The sequence below is a fragment of the Sinocyclocheilus grahami genome, unplaced genomic scaffold (genome assembly GCF_001515645.1).
Source record: "Sinocyclocheilus grahami isolate Dianchi unplaced genomic scaffold, SAMN03320097.WGS_v1.1 scaffold2297.1, whole genome shotgun sequence".
NCBI classification, from domain to species: domain Eukaryota; kingdom Metazoa; phylum Chordata; class Actinopteri; order Cypriniformes; family Cyprinidae; genus Sinocyclocheilus; species Sinocyclocheilus grahami.
In genome coordinates, this window is record NW_015507476.1 from 23,056 (window position 1) to 39,921 (window position 16,866).

Sequence of the window (16,866 nt, forward strand, 5' to 3'; positions counted from 1 at the left end):
ATAATTTCACAATTTATTTATAATACATAATAAAATGTTTACAAATATGAATTATTTTACAAAATTAACTTAAAATTACATTTAAAATATGAAATAATCTCTCTAAGGTCAGATTAGAATATTAAAGTATTAATTTTACAATGTATTATACTTTTTATCATTTAAAATTACATTTTTATAAATTGCTATTGATAATCTTACAAAGTATTATATTAAAATTACATAAAAAAAATAATCACCCTTAGGTCAGATCTTCTACAAATTATTAAATATAATAAATAATTATAGATAGTATATTATGTATGTTATAATACATAATTATAATATTACAAATATTGATAATTTTACTAAATAATAATACAATTTGAGAATAATTAATTATAAAATTATTCCTTTTAAATTTCTTATAATTTATGTAATTATAATTAAAGCTATTTTTTAATTAATAGATAAAAATAAAATAGTTTAGAAAGCAAAACAGTGAAAAAGGAAATAGATTTACTTATTTCTTGTTTCTGTGCCCAGGGCATCATCTGCATCCAGAGAGATGGAAAGTAAAAATGACCGATTTGATGAGGATACTTTGGTTCCTCTGAACCTCTCCAGGAGAGACAGTCCTCTGAATCTGTCTACGACGACTCGATCAGACAGCGGCCTGATGAATGAGGGGATTGTGGGTACCGTAACATCACAAGAAAACCATCACTTACCTGTAGAGAGAACAGCCGCGTTCGCTCTCTGTCAGCTGGCTCAGTCTGGCGCTTCCGACCATGTCTGTCATGAGCAAGAAACAAACCTTCTGACTTCAGTTCGAAGTCCAGCATCTGATGCAAGCGAACACACGGACATCACAGAAACAGCTTCCACTGACTCGAAAACAACTGCTGATGTGAAACCAGGTATATGTGTGGAAGGCTCTGCCCCTTCCACTGATGCTGCAGAAGCAAACACAGACAAAAAGACACGGAAAACACAACATGAAGAGAAAACTGACGAGCAGCCGCAGCAAACACAACCTGAGGAAGAGAAGTCACCGTTAAAGTCAGAAATCTGAAATAAAGTCAGTAAATGAGAGACTATTTTATAACCAATTAAGTTGAAATGTTTCAGGGAAGATCAGCTTAACTTTCACGAGAAGCACAGAATCATTTTTTTTAATATTTTTTAAACACTGTTAACATTATTTTTCTCACATTGGTATGAGGTTTTCATACTTACCTGTAAAATAAACAAAATGGTGAAACTGGTCTGAAATGACTCTTTTGAATACATAAACACTTAAGATCTTAGTCATACAAACCTGCTCGGAGATCATTTAAACACAGGCCTTAACTTCAGCAATATCTGCACACGAATGTGTGTCTGTTTATGCCAGCGACGCACATCAGGTGAAGCAGGTGCATCTGAAATCTGATAAACCGCTAAAAAACTGCAGCTATACAGCAAAAAGCTGCAGGTTCAGACATGCGACTTCAGCTAAACCGTTAAACCTCTCTCTCTCTCTCTCTCTCACACACACACACACACACACACACACACACACACACATACAGGTTTGTTTTTATGGTTTATGGGGACTCTCCATAGGCGTAATGGTTTTTATATTGTACAAACCATATTTTCTATTGTCCTACACCAACCCTACCCCTAAACCTACCCCTCACAGGAGACTTTCTATAAGAACATTCTCCAAATATTCAGTGTTGGTTCTGGGAACGTAAAAAACGCCCAGTTTTCTTGACATCAGAGGAACATGTTCTAAAGGTCTGATGTTCCCCAAACATTCTTTCAACTTATTTTTGATTTAAAATTCAACATTCTAGGAACGTTGATCTGTAACATTCCAAGAACATGAAAATGTCCCGTTTCCTTAACGTTAATAGAATGTTATTTAAAGGCTAGTTTGATGTTCCTGAAACATTCTTTCAAACATTCAACCAGCGGCTGTGAACAAGCACTGAAAGAAAGAGTAATAAGAACCAACTACAACTGACTTCAGCCACAGCCTTAGATGAAATCAACTCAAATAAAAGACATTACATCTCTCAAGATCTCAGCATTGTACGTCACTATAAAGTTGCTCTATATTCATAATCCAAACACTGGACAGCTGATTAAGAAAGAGTGACGTCTGCTGGACACGTAATGAGCTGAGAGAAAGAAAAATCAGCATTAAAAGTGAATAACATTCATTTATTAGTGTCTTTAATACACACCATTTAACTCATAGTGGATTAAATGATTAACCTGGTTCTCCTTTACTAGATCAAACTGGATGGCATACTCATGAGCATTGTTCTTCAATCACTTTTCTGAGTGGAGGAAATTACAGCATCAGATAATTCAGCATTGATGTACATCGAGTCTGTAGCAATCCTCTCAGACAGACGGTGTCAGTGAGTTTTAATTGGCTATATGGCTTCCTGTGGGTGGTGCTCCTGAGATCCTAACAGGAAGTGAGGCGCCAGCCCCAGTGCATTCTGGGACTGCCGGTGAGACAGGCACGTGGAGGAGCTCGGTTACAATCAGTGCCGGATCTCATCGCGCGAGATCCATCGATTGAAGGCAACAGAAAGGAAACGAGGAGGGAGATGTTTGAGGAACGAGGGGAGGACGGTGAGTTTGTTCCTGGTGGAGATTCATTAGTTATGTTGTGTTCCTGAAATGTCCCTCCGTTTATCCAGCGTAGGGTGTTTTTGACTGAAATTTTGACATTTAACCCTTCCCTAAGTTCATTAGCAGCATGCTGTTCCTGTGCAGCAGAAGAGCGAAGCTTCTAGCCAACGTCAAAGTCAACATGAAAAGACGATCACAACCCATAATGTGACGTAATTTTGGATATTCAGCTGGGATTTTATCCATCGGGAGTTGAGTATATGGTGAGAAGTGGACATTGCATACCAGAACGGCTATTATTGCTGTCATTTGCACTTTATTAACCAGCATTAAGTTACTACATTTACAATTTGTGTAAAAAACTGCGTACATGAGTAGCCTTAAAAATGCCCAGATTACTATATGGTTATTATTTATTTATTATATTATTTTTCTCCCAGGGGCCCGTAAGAGAGTTTTGGAAAAGATTGCTAATGTTTACAGAAAACAGTGTAAATACTGTAAAAATAAATGATACATTTTATTCAAATATATGTTAAAAATGATTTTGAATAAATAGATAAATACATAAATAAACCAAGAATATTTAACTAAAGTACTATAGTAACTAGAAAAAAAAAACATAACTAAAACATTTCCAAATAATATTTTACACATTTATAATATTAATTTTTCACAGTATAAACTGGGTCTTTAAACATGAAAATATATATATGTATTTTATATTTTATAATGGGGTTCTCTCGCATGATCATCATATTTTTGTGGGTCCGTGGCTTCTAAAAGATTGAAAACCCCTGATTATGTGACCCAATTGAAATGTCTTTTTATGTTCAGAGCATGCTATGGTATTTTGATTATCACCAATAGTAACATGCATTGATGACGAAGTCTGTAAACGGGATGTTAACAAAGGCCAGAGATGCTGAAGATGAACACAAAGAGGGGAAAATACTGTAGCAGACAGAGCAGCTCACTTGTTCACCATGAGCAAAAGTATTGGACGAAAATCTAAATATTGAATTGGGAACTTACTGTCTTCAGAAAAGTTTAGATGTTGCCTCTGTATAATGCATACTGAAGTAGTGTTTATAAGCGCTGCGGTAACCAAGAGGCTACAGAGTTTGGCCTGTAATAGAGCAAAGAACTTCATGTAGTCATATTTTCATTCTATCTTATCTCTTGCTTTAAAATATGAAATAAACATTAACAAATCAGTATCGGAATCGGCCTGTTTGAAATTGACCATGAAAAATCCAGATTGGTGCATCACTACTGACTTTGGACAGTGTGAACACTGTTGTGATTCCCATCTTTCTATCCAGTGGTGAACTTTAAGAGAAGTATGTTGAATGATGCTGTTAAGTGTTGTGATGAATGTTTGTAGTAAAAGTGGAAAGCAGCTTTGCTAACAGTCATTCAGTAACTTGTTGACTAATACATTTTGATTATTGTCAAAAGTAGGCTATTAGTACTTTTGTACCATGTCGATACTGGGATTTAAAAAACGTAAGAATACCGGCCTTTCTGCAGCAGTGGTACCAAGTACAGACTTAGTTCAGTACTCGCTGATAGGTGGCTGTTTTCAAACGCTTCTGTGCATATTTATATTGCTTTCCGTGAACAGTGATATGCAATGGCCAGTCGGAGGTGTTTAAGTTAGTCAGAATCGACACATTTTTCACTTGACCCTTTTAAAGCAATACTGATTAATGATTCATTTATTTTTATTTTGAAATAGTTAAATAAAATAGTTAAATACTTTCAATATATATATTTTTTTTCTATGGTAATGACAATCATTTGTTGCAATGTATAATTAAGAGCTCATATTAAAGAGCTGATTTTATAGTTATGTCATGACCATAAACTGTATGTTTTTAAAGACCTTTGGAGAGAGGAATATGTTACTTTAGGGTGTGTTTCTTGTAGTTAATTCCCATTTCTAATTACATTAAAAATGTCCTGGAAAAGTCCTCCAAGTCCTGGAAAATGATCACTGAAAAAGAGTGGGAACCCTATAAGTGCACAATAGGATCAGGATTGTGTGTTAGGAAAGTAAAATGAGTCCATTTTGATTTCATGTTGACTTTAAACTCGAAATAAATGTGATAATCCAGGCTGAGCGATTATCACGCAGAATGCAGACGAACGCATGTAAGTTAATAAAGCCAGCCAGCATTAAATGTGTATCGTCTTATTGGAAAAGTACTTTTGCTAAAAACCAACAGTAAGTAGTTCTTTAGACTTCAGATCAGCACTTCAGTCTGTTCACACTGAAACTGAATCACTGTAATCCCGTTCCAGTCTCCGTTTCCCATTCTTTAGGCTTTAGATCAGCTCTTCAGTCCGTTCACACTGAAACTGAATCACTGTAATCCAGTTCCAGTCTCCGTTTCACATTATTTAGGCTTTAGATCAGCTCTTCAGTCCGTTCACACTGAAACTGAATCACTGTAATCCAGTTCCAGTCTCCGTTTCACATTATTTAGGCTTTAGATCAGCTCTTCAGTCCGTTCACACTGAAACCAAATCACTGTAATCCAGTTCAAGTCTGTTTCCCATTCTTTAGGCTTTAGATCTGCTCTTCAGTCCATTCACACTGAAACCAAATTACTGTAATCCGGTTTCAGTCTCCGTTCCCCATTATTTAGGCTTTAGATCTGCTCTTCAGTCTGTTCACACTGAAACTAAATCAATGTAATCCAGTTCTAGTATCCGTTTCCCACGTGTAAATGTGGTTCCTCAGAGGAAGGGGTTTTGGCTTTGGCCGGGGTGTTGTGTTTGTTGGGTGGAGGCTGTGAGGGGCAGCAGCGGCTGCGGCAGGTTGCTGGGTATGTCCAGCAGGCCGTGGTGCGGCTGCGTGTAGGAAGAGGGCAGAGTCTGGGGCCTCTGCTGCAGGACGGGCAGCGGGAGGGAGGCGCTGTAGGACAGAGCGTGAGCCGGCAGCGGCGATGTGGAGTGAGGACGCATCTGATTCAGAGTCAGTCTGGGCTGCTCACAGTGAAAGGGGTTTGTGGGAGACGGTGTGCTCAAACCTGCACAAGACACCCAACGCAAAATATCATTATAGTCTCTTCTGCTCACCAAGGCAGCATTAATTTGATCAAAAATACAGTACAATCAGTAAAATTGTGAAATATTATTACAATTAAAATTCAATGTTTTCTATGTGCATATATTTTAAAGTGTAATTTATTGCTGTGATCAAAGCTGTATTTTCAGCATCATTACTTCAGTCTTCAGTGTCACATGATCTTCAGAAATCATTCTAATATGCTGATTTGCTGCTCAAGAAACATTTCTGATTATTATCAATGTTGAAAACAGTTGCTGAATATTTTTGTGGAAACCGTGAGACATTTTATTTTCCAGGATTCTTTGATGAATAGAAATTCAAAAGAACAGCATTTATTTAAAGAAGAAATCTTTTGATCAATTTAATGCAGCCTCGATCAATAAAAGTATTAATTTCTCTCAAAGAAATCTTACTGAAACCCAAACATCATGAGAAGGAAAATTGCATGAAATACTATGACTTTTCAGAGAATATCTTAATAATAAAGTTAATTTCTTCTTTCCCACTTTTAAACATACATCTAAATAAATGAAAAATAATAAATATAATTATAAAAATAACAGAATAAATAACATAATTTTGTTAGTTATGCTTAAAACGAGGAAACAGCTTCATTTTTTAATTTTCAAAAGTGAAATATTTTTCTTTACGCTGATGAAACATTTTATTACGCTGATTTTATCAGTTAAAGCAACTTTATAAAACAACTTTTTATTACTATTTACTGAAAAGATTACTTTATTAACTGTAAGTTAAGAAAACAAATGAATCAAATACAATATGATGTTGTAAGATGGACAAATAAGATGCACAAAAAGCCTTTTAATAATAAAAAAAAGAAATTAAATCAAGATGACCCTTGAATAATGCTCTTTGTACTTTCTAAATGAAAGATCAAAAATAAATGCCAAAGTTCTGAACAAAATTGTGAGGAATAAATAAAAAAGGAGTATGTAAAGTATTTTGCATTGTAAATGTAATTGCATAACATTATTTGGCTTTATATAATGTACTCAAAAGCACTCAGAAAACTTCAAAATCACTCAAAAAACAGTGTGAATGTTTTCCTACCTGACAGGAAGGGGTTTTTGTTCTTGACCGGCGCATTGCTGGGAATAAGTGTGTCCAGGTTGACGAGGGAGGCAGCGGTGGGGCCGAGGAATGCCTTGGGGGTCCGGCACTGTCTGGGGGTCACCGCGTCCAGAGGGGGCCCGAGGCGAGAGAGGTCAAAGGTCTCTGGACTGTCATTTCCCCGTCCGTTCACTTGAACACCAGCCACCAACTCACCGAACTGATCGGCATCTGAAATGATAGATGAGAATAAGCTGCAGCTCGACTCCGAGAGGAAAACGAATGAGAAGAGGGTCTGGTTTGGTGTGATGAGGACCTGCAGGACTCTCACAGCGAGGACTGAACACTTGGTTTGGGCCCGCCTGCTCCACTATAGGCTCCTCCCCTTCTACTCTAAGCCCCTCCTCCTCTGGAATACTAAACGGGTCCTTCACACTCGACACTGGAAGGAAGAGCAAAGAATACAGAGATGGATCTCATGAGTCACCATCATTTACATATTTAAAGTGAATACAAGCATAAAAACTCCAAGTTCTATCTCACGATCTTTTTTTCATGCAGTTGCGAGTTTACATCTCACAAATAATAGTTGCAAGATATAAACCGGCTATTACATGATACAAAGTTGCCTTTTTAATATGTTTATTCTGTGGCAGAAATACGTTTTCATAGATTACGCTTCTGAGGCAGGAAAAGCCTTTTTTTGCACTTTATGCAAACTCTAAACGAATGCATTATTTCAATTAAAAGGGTTGGCGCTACGAAAACTTGGTCAAAAATGTATTTCACTTTGGTTTTTAACATGAGGTGTTGTACCTGGTCGTGCTGGGCTCCTCCAGGCTTCATCATCCATATTAGAGATGGAGTTTGAAGGCGGGGCATCCCAGGGTTCAGGAGGTGATTGGTGGATTCCCCATGGGTGGGCGGGGCTAGTGGAGGAAGGGCGGGCGGTCCAGGGACTATCAGCCCCCGGGTTACTAGACTTAACTACAGCTGAAACAGACATGACCAGATCTAAATACAGCCGCACAAAAAAGTCCTTGTTGAGTTACAAACCCTCAAATCATGTGAATATCGTTTGAATTGCATAGATTCCGATTCCGTTTATCGATTCTTAGTTTAGATTCCAATCAGGTGTTAAAAAAAGTCAACCATTTAGATGTCATGCATATTTTTTCTGTCATTGTGCGCGACACACAAAACAGTGCACAAGGTCTTTCCCTTTTGCGCTTAAATGGTTTAAAATCACATTAGAATGTGAACGCAGGAATCGTTAAGCGGAATCGAAATGTCTTATCGAATACCCGGTGCTTGGAAATTTGGAACCGGTTCTAAAATGGAACCAGTCCTCGATACCCAAACCTACTCAAAGCTTAATTTACTTTTGGATATTTGTACGGTCTACCTTGAAATGTGGTTGAAATAATGTCAGTTAACGTCAGTTTCAATGTTGATAAAACAACGTCTAATGCAAAATGGTTTTAAAAGGTTAACGAACTTTTCAACGTTCAAAGTCAACGTTGAAATGAAAATTTTTTCCAGCTGAATGAAACAATGTGACCACAAGAGATCTGCGGCGCCCTGATGAGGAAATCGCCGACTGTTATTAAAAACGAACGACTGTGAATCACAGAACTGAACGTGCTCATCACTGACCGACAGACTCCCAGGGGTCAGAGTTCACGGGGCAGGTGGGCGGGGCGTCCCAGGGGTCCGCGGGACCGAATATATCCACCAGATCGATCATGGCCGACTGTGGGATGAAAGCCATCGTCAGTCGGTCAGAAGCTCAGCAGATCGTGCAGATGTTGAGTGTCTCTCTCACCTCTGAAGGCCGCGGGTCTCGCTCGCCCTTTCTCTCCTCCAGAACCTTCTGCAGATGAGCGTCGTCCCCCTGATGGCCGCGCCGCTCCTTCAGGAGACAAAACAAGCTCAAGTCGCTGCTGTTCGTTAGTGGAAGCATTCATTAGGATTAAAGGAGCAGGAGGTTAATGAGCGCCGTGACATTCACAGGAGATCCACAGAAAACACTGCAGGAGAAATACAGCTGAGGAACAGGGACATATCATCAGAGGAGGAAAAATCTGTTAGTACGTGTTAAACAAAGAAGTTAGAACATGTGGAAAATACAGAAAACAAAAATAAAGAAATTCTAAAGGCCTTGTTAATGGTTTAATCCAGTGGTTCTCAAGCTTTTTGCCCAACATACTAAACCTTTTTATTAATAGAACCTGGGAGTATTGATATATTATGTAATATTATAGCAACCGTGATTCATTTTGTGACTTACTGAGTTTCAAGAACTGTGTTTTTCAATTAACAGCAGTTACTGTGGGGGGAAAGTGTTTGACGATTTTAATAGATTAACAATAATTAAACAAACAGCTATTGAGGAGGAAAAATAATTATTAATTAATTAAAGAACAATAATATTATTACAGTCGTAAATAGAATTATTAAATAATATATAGCATATTAAATACATTTCTGTCTTGAAAAATCTTGATTGCGGTTTTTGCATTTTAATTTAGAATTTGACTGTTTTAATATATTATTAATAAATTATTAAATAAAAAAAAGAATTTCCCCTTGGTTTTAAGAATTCTTTGTCATTCAATTAGAAACAACAGTTAATGAGGGGAAATTTGTTAATTATTTGTAATCATTTATTGTTTTGTATTACAATATACATTGTCACATTATAAATGGATTAAATTTCAGTTTACATTTTTTTTTCAATGCATGGTTTAATTATTTTAGATATTTTTCAGACTCATCTTGAGGACCCTGAAACACGCCGCGGTTCCTCAGATACCTGCACAGAGACAGCGGATGCCCTGCTGCGTCTCCGTGACAACAGCTGAAGGACACACCGAACGGCAGGCAGTGATTGGCTGTTGTGGAGGGGCGTGTCAGCACTCACATCGAGCCGAACGCTGCGGTGGATTTGGGTTAATCACGGTTATTTTCAGCAGCGATCGTGGTTTCTGCACTTCCTCCACGTCCTGTGAGAACGCAAATATTCCTGAAACAGCAGGAAAGGTCAACAGGAAAACTCCTCCTGCTCATCTTTCTCCTCGCGTTTCCTCCTCTGTGCTCACACACACACACACACTAACACACAAAACTTGGTCAAAAATGTATTTCACTTTGGTTTTTAACATGAGGTGTTGTACCTGGTCGTGCTGGGCTCCTCCAGGCTTCATCATCCATATTAGAGATGGAGTTTGAAGGCGGGGCATCCCAGGGTTCAGGAGGTGATTGGTGGATTCCCCATGGGTGGGCGGGGCTAGTGGAGGAAGGGCGGGCGGTCCAGGGACTATCAGCCCCCGGGTTACTAGACTTAACTACAGCTGAAACAGACACGACCAGATCTAAATACAGCCGCACAAAAAAGTCCTTGTTGAGTTACAAACCCTCAAATCATGTGAATATCGTTTGAATTGCATAGATTCCGATTCCGTTTATCGATTCTTAGTTTAGATTCCAATCAGGTGTTAAAAAAAGTCAACCATTTAGATGTCATGCATATTTTTTCTGTCATTGTGCGCGACACACAAAACAGTGCACAAGGTCTTTCCCTTTTGCGCTTAAATGGTTTAAAATCACATTAGAATGCGAACGCAGGAATCGTTAAGCGGAATCGAAATGTCTTATCGAATACCCGGTTCTTGGAAATTTGGAACCGGTTCTAAAATGGAACCAGTCCTCGATACCCAAACCTACTCAAAGCTTAATTTACTTTTGGATATTTGTACGGTCTACCTTGAAATGTGGTTGAAATAATGTCAGTTAACGTCAGTTTCAATGTTGATAAAACAACGTCTAATGCAAAATGGTTTTAAAAGGTTAACGAACTTTTCAACGTTCAAAGTCAACGTTGAAATGAAAATTTTTTCCAGCTGAATGAAACAATGTGACCACAAGAGATCTGCGGCGCCCTGATGAGGAAATCGCCGACTGTTATTAAAAACGAACGACTGTGAATCACAGAACTGAACGTGCTCATCACTGACCGACAGACTCCCAGGGGTCAGAGTTCACGGGGCAGGTGGGCGGGGCGTCCCAGGGGTCCGCGGGACCGAATATATCCACCAGATCGATCATGGCCGACTGTGGGATGAAAGCCATCGTCAGTCGGTCAGAAGCTCAGCAGATCGTGCAGATGTTGAGTGTCTCTCTCACCTCTGAAGGCCGCGGGTCTCGCTCGCCCTTTCTCTCCTCCAGAACCTTCTGCAGATGAGCGTCGTCCCCCTGATGGCCGCGCCGCTCCTTCAGGAGACAAAACAAGCTCAAGTCGCTGCTGTTCGTTAGTGGAAGCATTCATTAGGATTAAAGGAGCAGGAGGTTAATGAGCGCCGTGACATTCACAGGAGATCCACAGAAAACACTGCAGGAGAAATACAGCTGATTTTAAAAGGTTAACGAACTTTTCAACGTTCAAAGTCAACGTTGAAATGAAATTTTTTTCCAGCTGAATGAAACACTGTGACCACAAGAGATCTGCGGCGCCCTGATGAGGAAATCGCCGACTGTTATTAAAAACGAACGACTGTGAATCACAGAACTGAACGCGCTCATCACTGACCGACAGACTCCCAGGGGTCAGAGTTCACGGGGCAGGTGGGCGGGGCGTCCCAGGGGTCCGCGGGACCGAATATATCCACCAGATCGATCATGGCCGACTGTGGGATGAAAGCCATCGTCAGTCGGTCAGAAGCTCAGCAGATCGTGCAGATGTTGAGTGTCTCTCTCACCTCTGAAGGCCGCGGGTCTCGCTCGCCCTTTCTCTCCTCCAGAACCTTCTGCAGATGAGCGTCGTCCCCCTGATGGCCGCGCCGCTCCTTCAGGAGACAAAACAAGCTCAAGTCGCTGCTGTTCGTTAGTGGAAGCATTCATTAGGATTAAAGGAGCAGGAGGTTAATGAGCGCCGTGACATTCACAGGAGATCCACAGAAAACACTGCAGGAGAAATACAGCTGAGGAACAGGGACATATCATCAGAGGAGGAGGAAAAATCTGTTAGTACGTGTTAAACAAAGAAGTTAGAACATGTCAATTTATAGATCTATATTTGAAGAGACATTCCCCATAAATAGCTTAAATGTCATTTAAATTAAAAATAAAGTACGAGTAATATAGTTTTAGCTAACTGCAGCATCAAAGTCAGTTTAAAGTCAAGTATAAAAATGTTTTTACAACAAATATGATGAGTTTGGTTTCAAATTCAAGTGCATGCATTCAGCATCATCACTAAAATATATTGTCAATTAAATGACATTTTTAAAATAGTTTTTGTACCCGATTGTTCTGTATCATTCATCATTCTTCTGTTGGTTTATCTTGTTATATTATACAGTATATGCTGTTGTTTAAACTAATGGAAGCTGACACTGAGCTAACAGCAGGAGTTAAAGAGCGTGCGTCTCACAGTTGAAGGATGACGGCGATCCTCTGGAGCGGCTGAACTCTTCTCCGTACAGAGCGTTCATGCTGGGCTGACTGCTGCGTCTGCTGGGGTACGCCGGAGGAACGCCGCTCGCCATCCTCTCTTTGGTCTTGAGCGCCTGCGCCCGCTCCTGCCTCAGACGCTCCTCGTCCCGCAGCAGAGCCACCAGCTGCTTGGCTTTCTCGCGCACGTTCACGCCCTGGTCGCGCCCGTCCCGGTCCACGTACTGGAAGTCCCGCAGCGTCTGGATGGCGAAGGCGTTCTCGCGGCACTGCTGGGCCACGCGCTCCGAGCCCGTCTTAGCCAGATAGTCCAGCAGCGTCAGCGCCTGAGCACACACACAAACCAGATCTCTGCACTCCTTTCTCAACCTTTTGGACTCTGCTGTCCAGAAAAAAAAGAAGATTTCCTCTGGTTCATCTGCTGTAATTTACAGAAACCAGGAGTTTCCACACATTAGAATGAGTAAAATATTAAAATAATCACATTTCAGGATTCCAGTTTTAAGAGCTGAATATATTTTTGAGGGTTCCAATAACTAAATAATTCATTTACATGACTTTTCCATTCATTTGGTTTACTGGATTAAAGTTAAGAATGAAATTTAAAAAAAAAATTCTCACAATTTCTACTGGATAAAATATTTTACTAAGCTAAAAAAAGAATGCATATTATTTACAAAATAAATAAATAAACATTAAGATTTTATCCATTTCCACGACTTTTTCCAAGGTCTAGAAATCACACTTTTAAAAAAAAAAATTAGGCTAAAAATCAATTTGTAATCACTAAAATACACTAAAAAAGGCTAGAAGTGACTAATTAGACAAAAAAAAATACTAAAAATATATAATAAAATTAACACATTTTTAAATTAGTCTAGAAATAACTTGAAATCTGTAATTCGACTAGAAGTAAACTAGAAATCACACACTTTTTAAATTATGTTAGAAAATCACACTGCAATCACTAATTTTACTAGAAATAAACTAAAAATATAATACAATTAACACGTTTTTAAATTAGGCTAGAAATCACAAGTTAGACTTTATAATGACAAAGTAGAGTTTTTAATTACATAAAAAAATAGACTAAAATCACTTGAAATCATTAATAAGACTAAAAAATTAAATAAAAATAATTAGCCTAGAAATCACATAAAATCCTTCATTAGAGTAGAAATAAAATAAATAATATATTTTTTAAAACATTAAGCTAGAAATCACTAATTAGACTAGACAAACTAAAACTAAAAATAAACTTTTTCAATTAAGCTAGGAATCACTAATTAGACTAGAAATCACAAAAAAAGAACACTTTTTAGACTAGAAATCACTAACTGGACTATAAATAACTCAAAATAACGCTTGTTAAAAATGAGGATAGAAATCACTAATTAGACTATACATAAACCAAAAATCACTTTCGTTTAAATAAACCTAAAAAAAATCACTAATTCACGTTTCACTAATTAATAGCTTGAAATAAACGGTGATCATTTTTCTCCTATCTCCAGGTTGTGAATAAATGGAAAAACAAAGTGACTTGCATTACCTATTTGAAAAAAAATAACTCAAGATATTTAGTTGTAAATTTAGCGGTAATGCGTTTCTTTACTAGTACCTTGAAAAAAGTAATCTGATTAGATAACTCACATTACTTGCTAATATATAGAGGGTGGTTTATACTATTTTACTTCCAAAAACAAAATATAATAGTATTTTACAGTGAAATTGACAAAACTATTAGTTTTTCATCATATATAGTAAGAGAACTTCCTGTTAACCAGTTAACAGATGTATGCCGTAGCATATTCCCAGTCTATTACTGTTAACATTACAATCATTTTGACAGTGTAGCATCAGCTGATCTGCCTGAACATCTCTGCCCTTCACACGGCTGCGCTCTTCGACTTTGTATTTCTGTGTGTGAGGCAGAACCTAATCCTACACTGCACTCTGTGAAAAACCCACGCCGTACCTCAGGGTTCATCTGCTCCAAAACTTGGGCAAAACACAATGAGCCCAGTCCAGATCCGTTCTGCGTCGGCCCCAAAACCTGCTGGCTTCGAACCAGGAGCCGCTAACATCAGCACTTTCATTATCACTTTTTCAAAACTAGACCAACACAACAAAAGGAGATCACTCTCAATGAAGATGGTGTGAAGAAATACAACTCACCTTTAGTTCGCTGCATCTAAAACAAAACAAAATGTGTGTGAATCGATCACCAATTCAATATGTATTTAAATAACTTCAGGTACGTAACCTTCAGGGAACATTTCAAAAATGTTAAAATGAGTAAATGTTTGGTAAACATCCTTAAAGAGGTATAGTTCTCAAGTTGTTCTAAACCTGCATGAATGTCTTTCTTCTGTTAAACACAAAATATATGGTAACCAAACGGTCATTGGTAGCCATTAACTTTCATAGTATTTTTTCCCCATATTTTTTATGGCTATCAGCAATTGTTTGGTTACCATTAATCTTCAAAATATCTTCTTTTGTGCTGAAAATAATAATAATAATATTTTTTTTTTTTTTATGGGTGAACTGTCCCTTTAAATTGTACTATACAATACCAGCATGACCATCAGTCATCCTGCTCTCTACATAACGGTCGAACATTAATGCTTTAAATGACCTGCTACTAACAATTCAGATTCCCATTCCCATTTTAACATTCTCACAACCAAAATTAAAAATTTTTGGAACATAATTGACCTGAGCTACCCAAGTTGATCATAGAGAGCACTGGTGCTGATCTACTTATTATGAAGATTTTGAGAACCGCAGGCCTGGTTCATCTGCTGTAGACATGAGAAGAAAACAACAGACCCACCATGACTGCGGTGCCGCGTGTGAGCCCGGGACGAGTCTCTGATGAGTGTGATCTCAGCGAAGACATCTGCTCCGCAAGGAGGGAGATGCTCTGCGCACTCGGCACTTAACCGCATCACTGCCGGAGTCTCTCCACAAATCCAAAATATCAGTTTATCTACTCATATCATCAATCTAACTGGACCGAGATGGAGTTAAAGGAACACTCCACTATTTTTGAAAATAGGCTCATTTTCCAACTCTCAAAGTTCTCCTGTGATGTCACAGAATATTTTAAAGCAACCATGATGCCATAAGAAAACCTGAAGTTTCAACGATTCTATAGAACTATTTTACATTTTTGAGTTCTATTTTGTCACAGAACATGTCCTAATAAAGTCATAAGCTCCTTTCACACACACACACACACACACACACAAGCACACTGATGTGTGAATGGTGCTTTACCGGTAAATAGTGTGCAGCAGCCGCAATGATATTACACAGCGCCTGAAAATAGTCTCCAGCACACTCCCTGTGCAAGCAGGTGCTCACGTTGGTTATGTTGACGGAAGTTAGCCTATTTTCAGGCGCTGCGTAATATCATTGAGCGAGATGCTATCGGTCTAATCAGATTCAATTATCTATGCTAAGCTACAGCTAATAGTGCTGCCGCCAGACCCGGAGATCGGCTGAATGGATTCGAAAACAGTAAAACTCAACTGTTTAACTCTAGGGGAGTTGAAAAATGAGCCTATTTTCAGAAATAGTGGTGTTCCTTTAACACACTGCTGCCAAACTAGTACATTGATAATACAAAACGTAAATTCATGACTAAATATTGTGACCGTGCAAAGGTACTGTGTCACTGAATGATGTTAGCGAGTTAACTCATTCTCCGGAGAAAGTAAAGCAGACAAAAGGGAATTAAAACTTAAAAAAAAAAAAAAAAAAATCAGTTTTGGGGATCTATTTTAACTTCAAATAGATAATACCTAATGTTGTGAATGAAATGTGTACTTTTCTTAATGAGGCTGCAGCTTCGGTCTGTTGAACATTACATTTTGAACCGTCGCTGATGGGAACAGCATTTTACCCAGCTGCTGGGTTGTCATTAAAATAACCTAACAATGTAAACAATTACCGTACCTTTTTATTTATTTATTTATTAAATTATCCAGTGTAGCCAGTGGTTGGGGTTAAAACAAATATTTTATTTATTTATAAAGATTTGGTCTGCCGGAAAATCTCTTTATTTTAATTATGTTATTTTCTGCATATTGCATATTTAATATATAAACTATGGGCCAGATTGGCTAAACAGGACAAATTAGTGCGAGAGCGCAATTCCAAAAAAGTGCTAATGGGAGTGGAAAATACTGGGGAAATTGTGCAAATGGTTATATACCCAAAAAGGATATAGTGATGATAACCAGCTAAACCTTCAGCCCTTTGGACAAGCTCAAAGATCAGCTCATTAATCATAAACTGAATCATTTCAGAGATAAATGTAATGAGGAAGGACTAGTTTAAAACTCACCCCACACTCAAACACATCAAGAAACACATTAAAGGTTCTTCTGGAGAGCAAAATTACATTTACTGACATGTGCAATTAGGATCTGACACTTTAGTTTAGACAACATGTAACTAGAGAACCGAAGACAGATGGAAGTATTAATAAGTTGTCTGAGGAGTGTGTTGAGTGTCATCGAGTAAATCACACAGAGAGTCCACCATCCTCTCCATCAGCACATGCACCTGAAACACACACACACACACACACACACACACACACACGCACATGCACACGCACACACACACACACACAC

The 16,866-nt window shown here is 38.3% G+C and overlaps 2 protein-coding genes across 3 annotated transcripts in view; one reads left to right on the forward strand and one right to left on the reverse strand.

The window, feature by feature from the left end:
• Window positions 1–1,247, forward strand: part of LOC107574649 (zinc finger protein 750-like) — a 6,120-nt gene extending 4,873 nt beyond the window's left edge. For both annotated transcript variants that reach the window (XM_016261091.1, XM_016261089.1), the window contains 2 exons: window positions 526–776; window positions 816–1,247. In XM_016261091.1, the coding sequence (XP_016116577.1) occupies window positions 526–776; window positions 816–1,054 (490 nt within the window). In that variant the 3' untranslated portion in view covers window positions 1,055–1,247. The remainder of the gene's footprint in view (window positions 1–525; window positions 777–815) is intronic.
• A 3,177-nt stretch (window positions 1,248–4,424) lies between these two features.
• On the reverse strand, window positions 4,425–15,171 carry LOC107574648 (epsin-3-like). The gene is made up of 13 exons (XM_016261088.1): window positions 15,057–15,171; window positions 12,198–12,599; window positions 11,744–11,745; window positions 11,524–11,610; window positions 10,952–11,038; window positions 10,783–10,879; window positions 9,582–9,724; window positions 8,592–8,678; window positions 8,423–8,519; window positions 7,583–7,759; window positions 7,083–7,208; window positions 6,767–6,997; window positions 4,425–5,654 (listed from the first exon to the last, which is right to left on the reverse strand). Exons 1-13 carry the CDS (start codon window positions 15,169–15,171, stop codon window positions 5,362–5,364), a joined length of 1,944 nt encoding a protein of 647 aa, XP_016116574.1. The 3' UTR covers window positions 4,425–5,361.
• Between the last annotated feature and the right edge of the window lie 1,695 nt (window positions 15,172–16,866).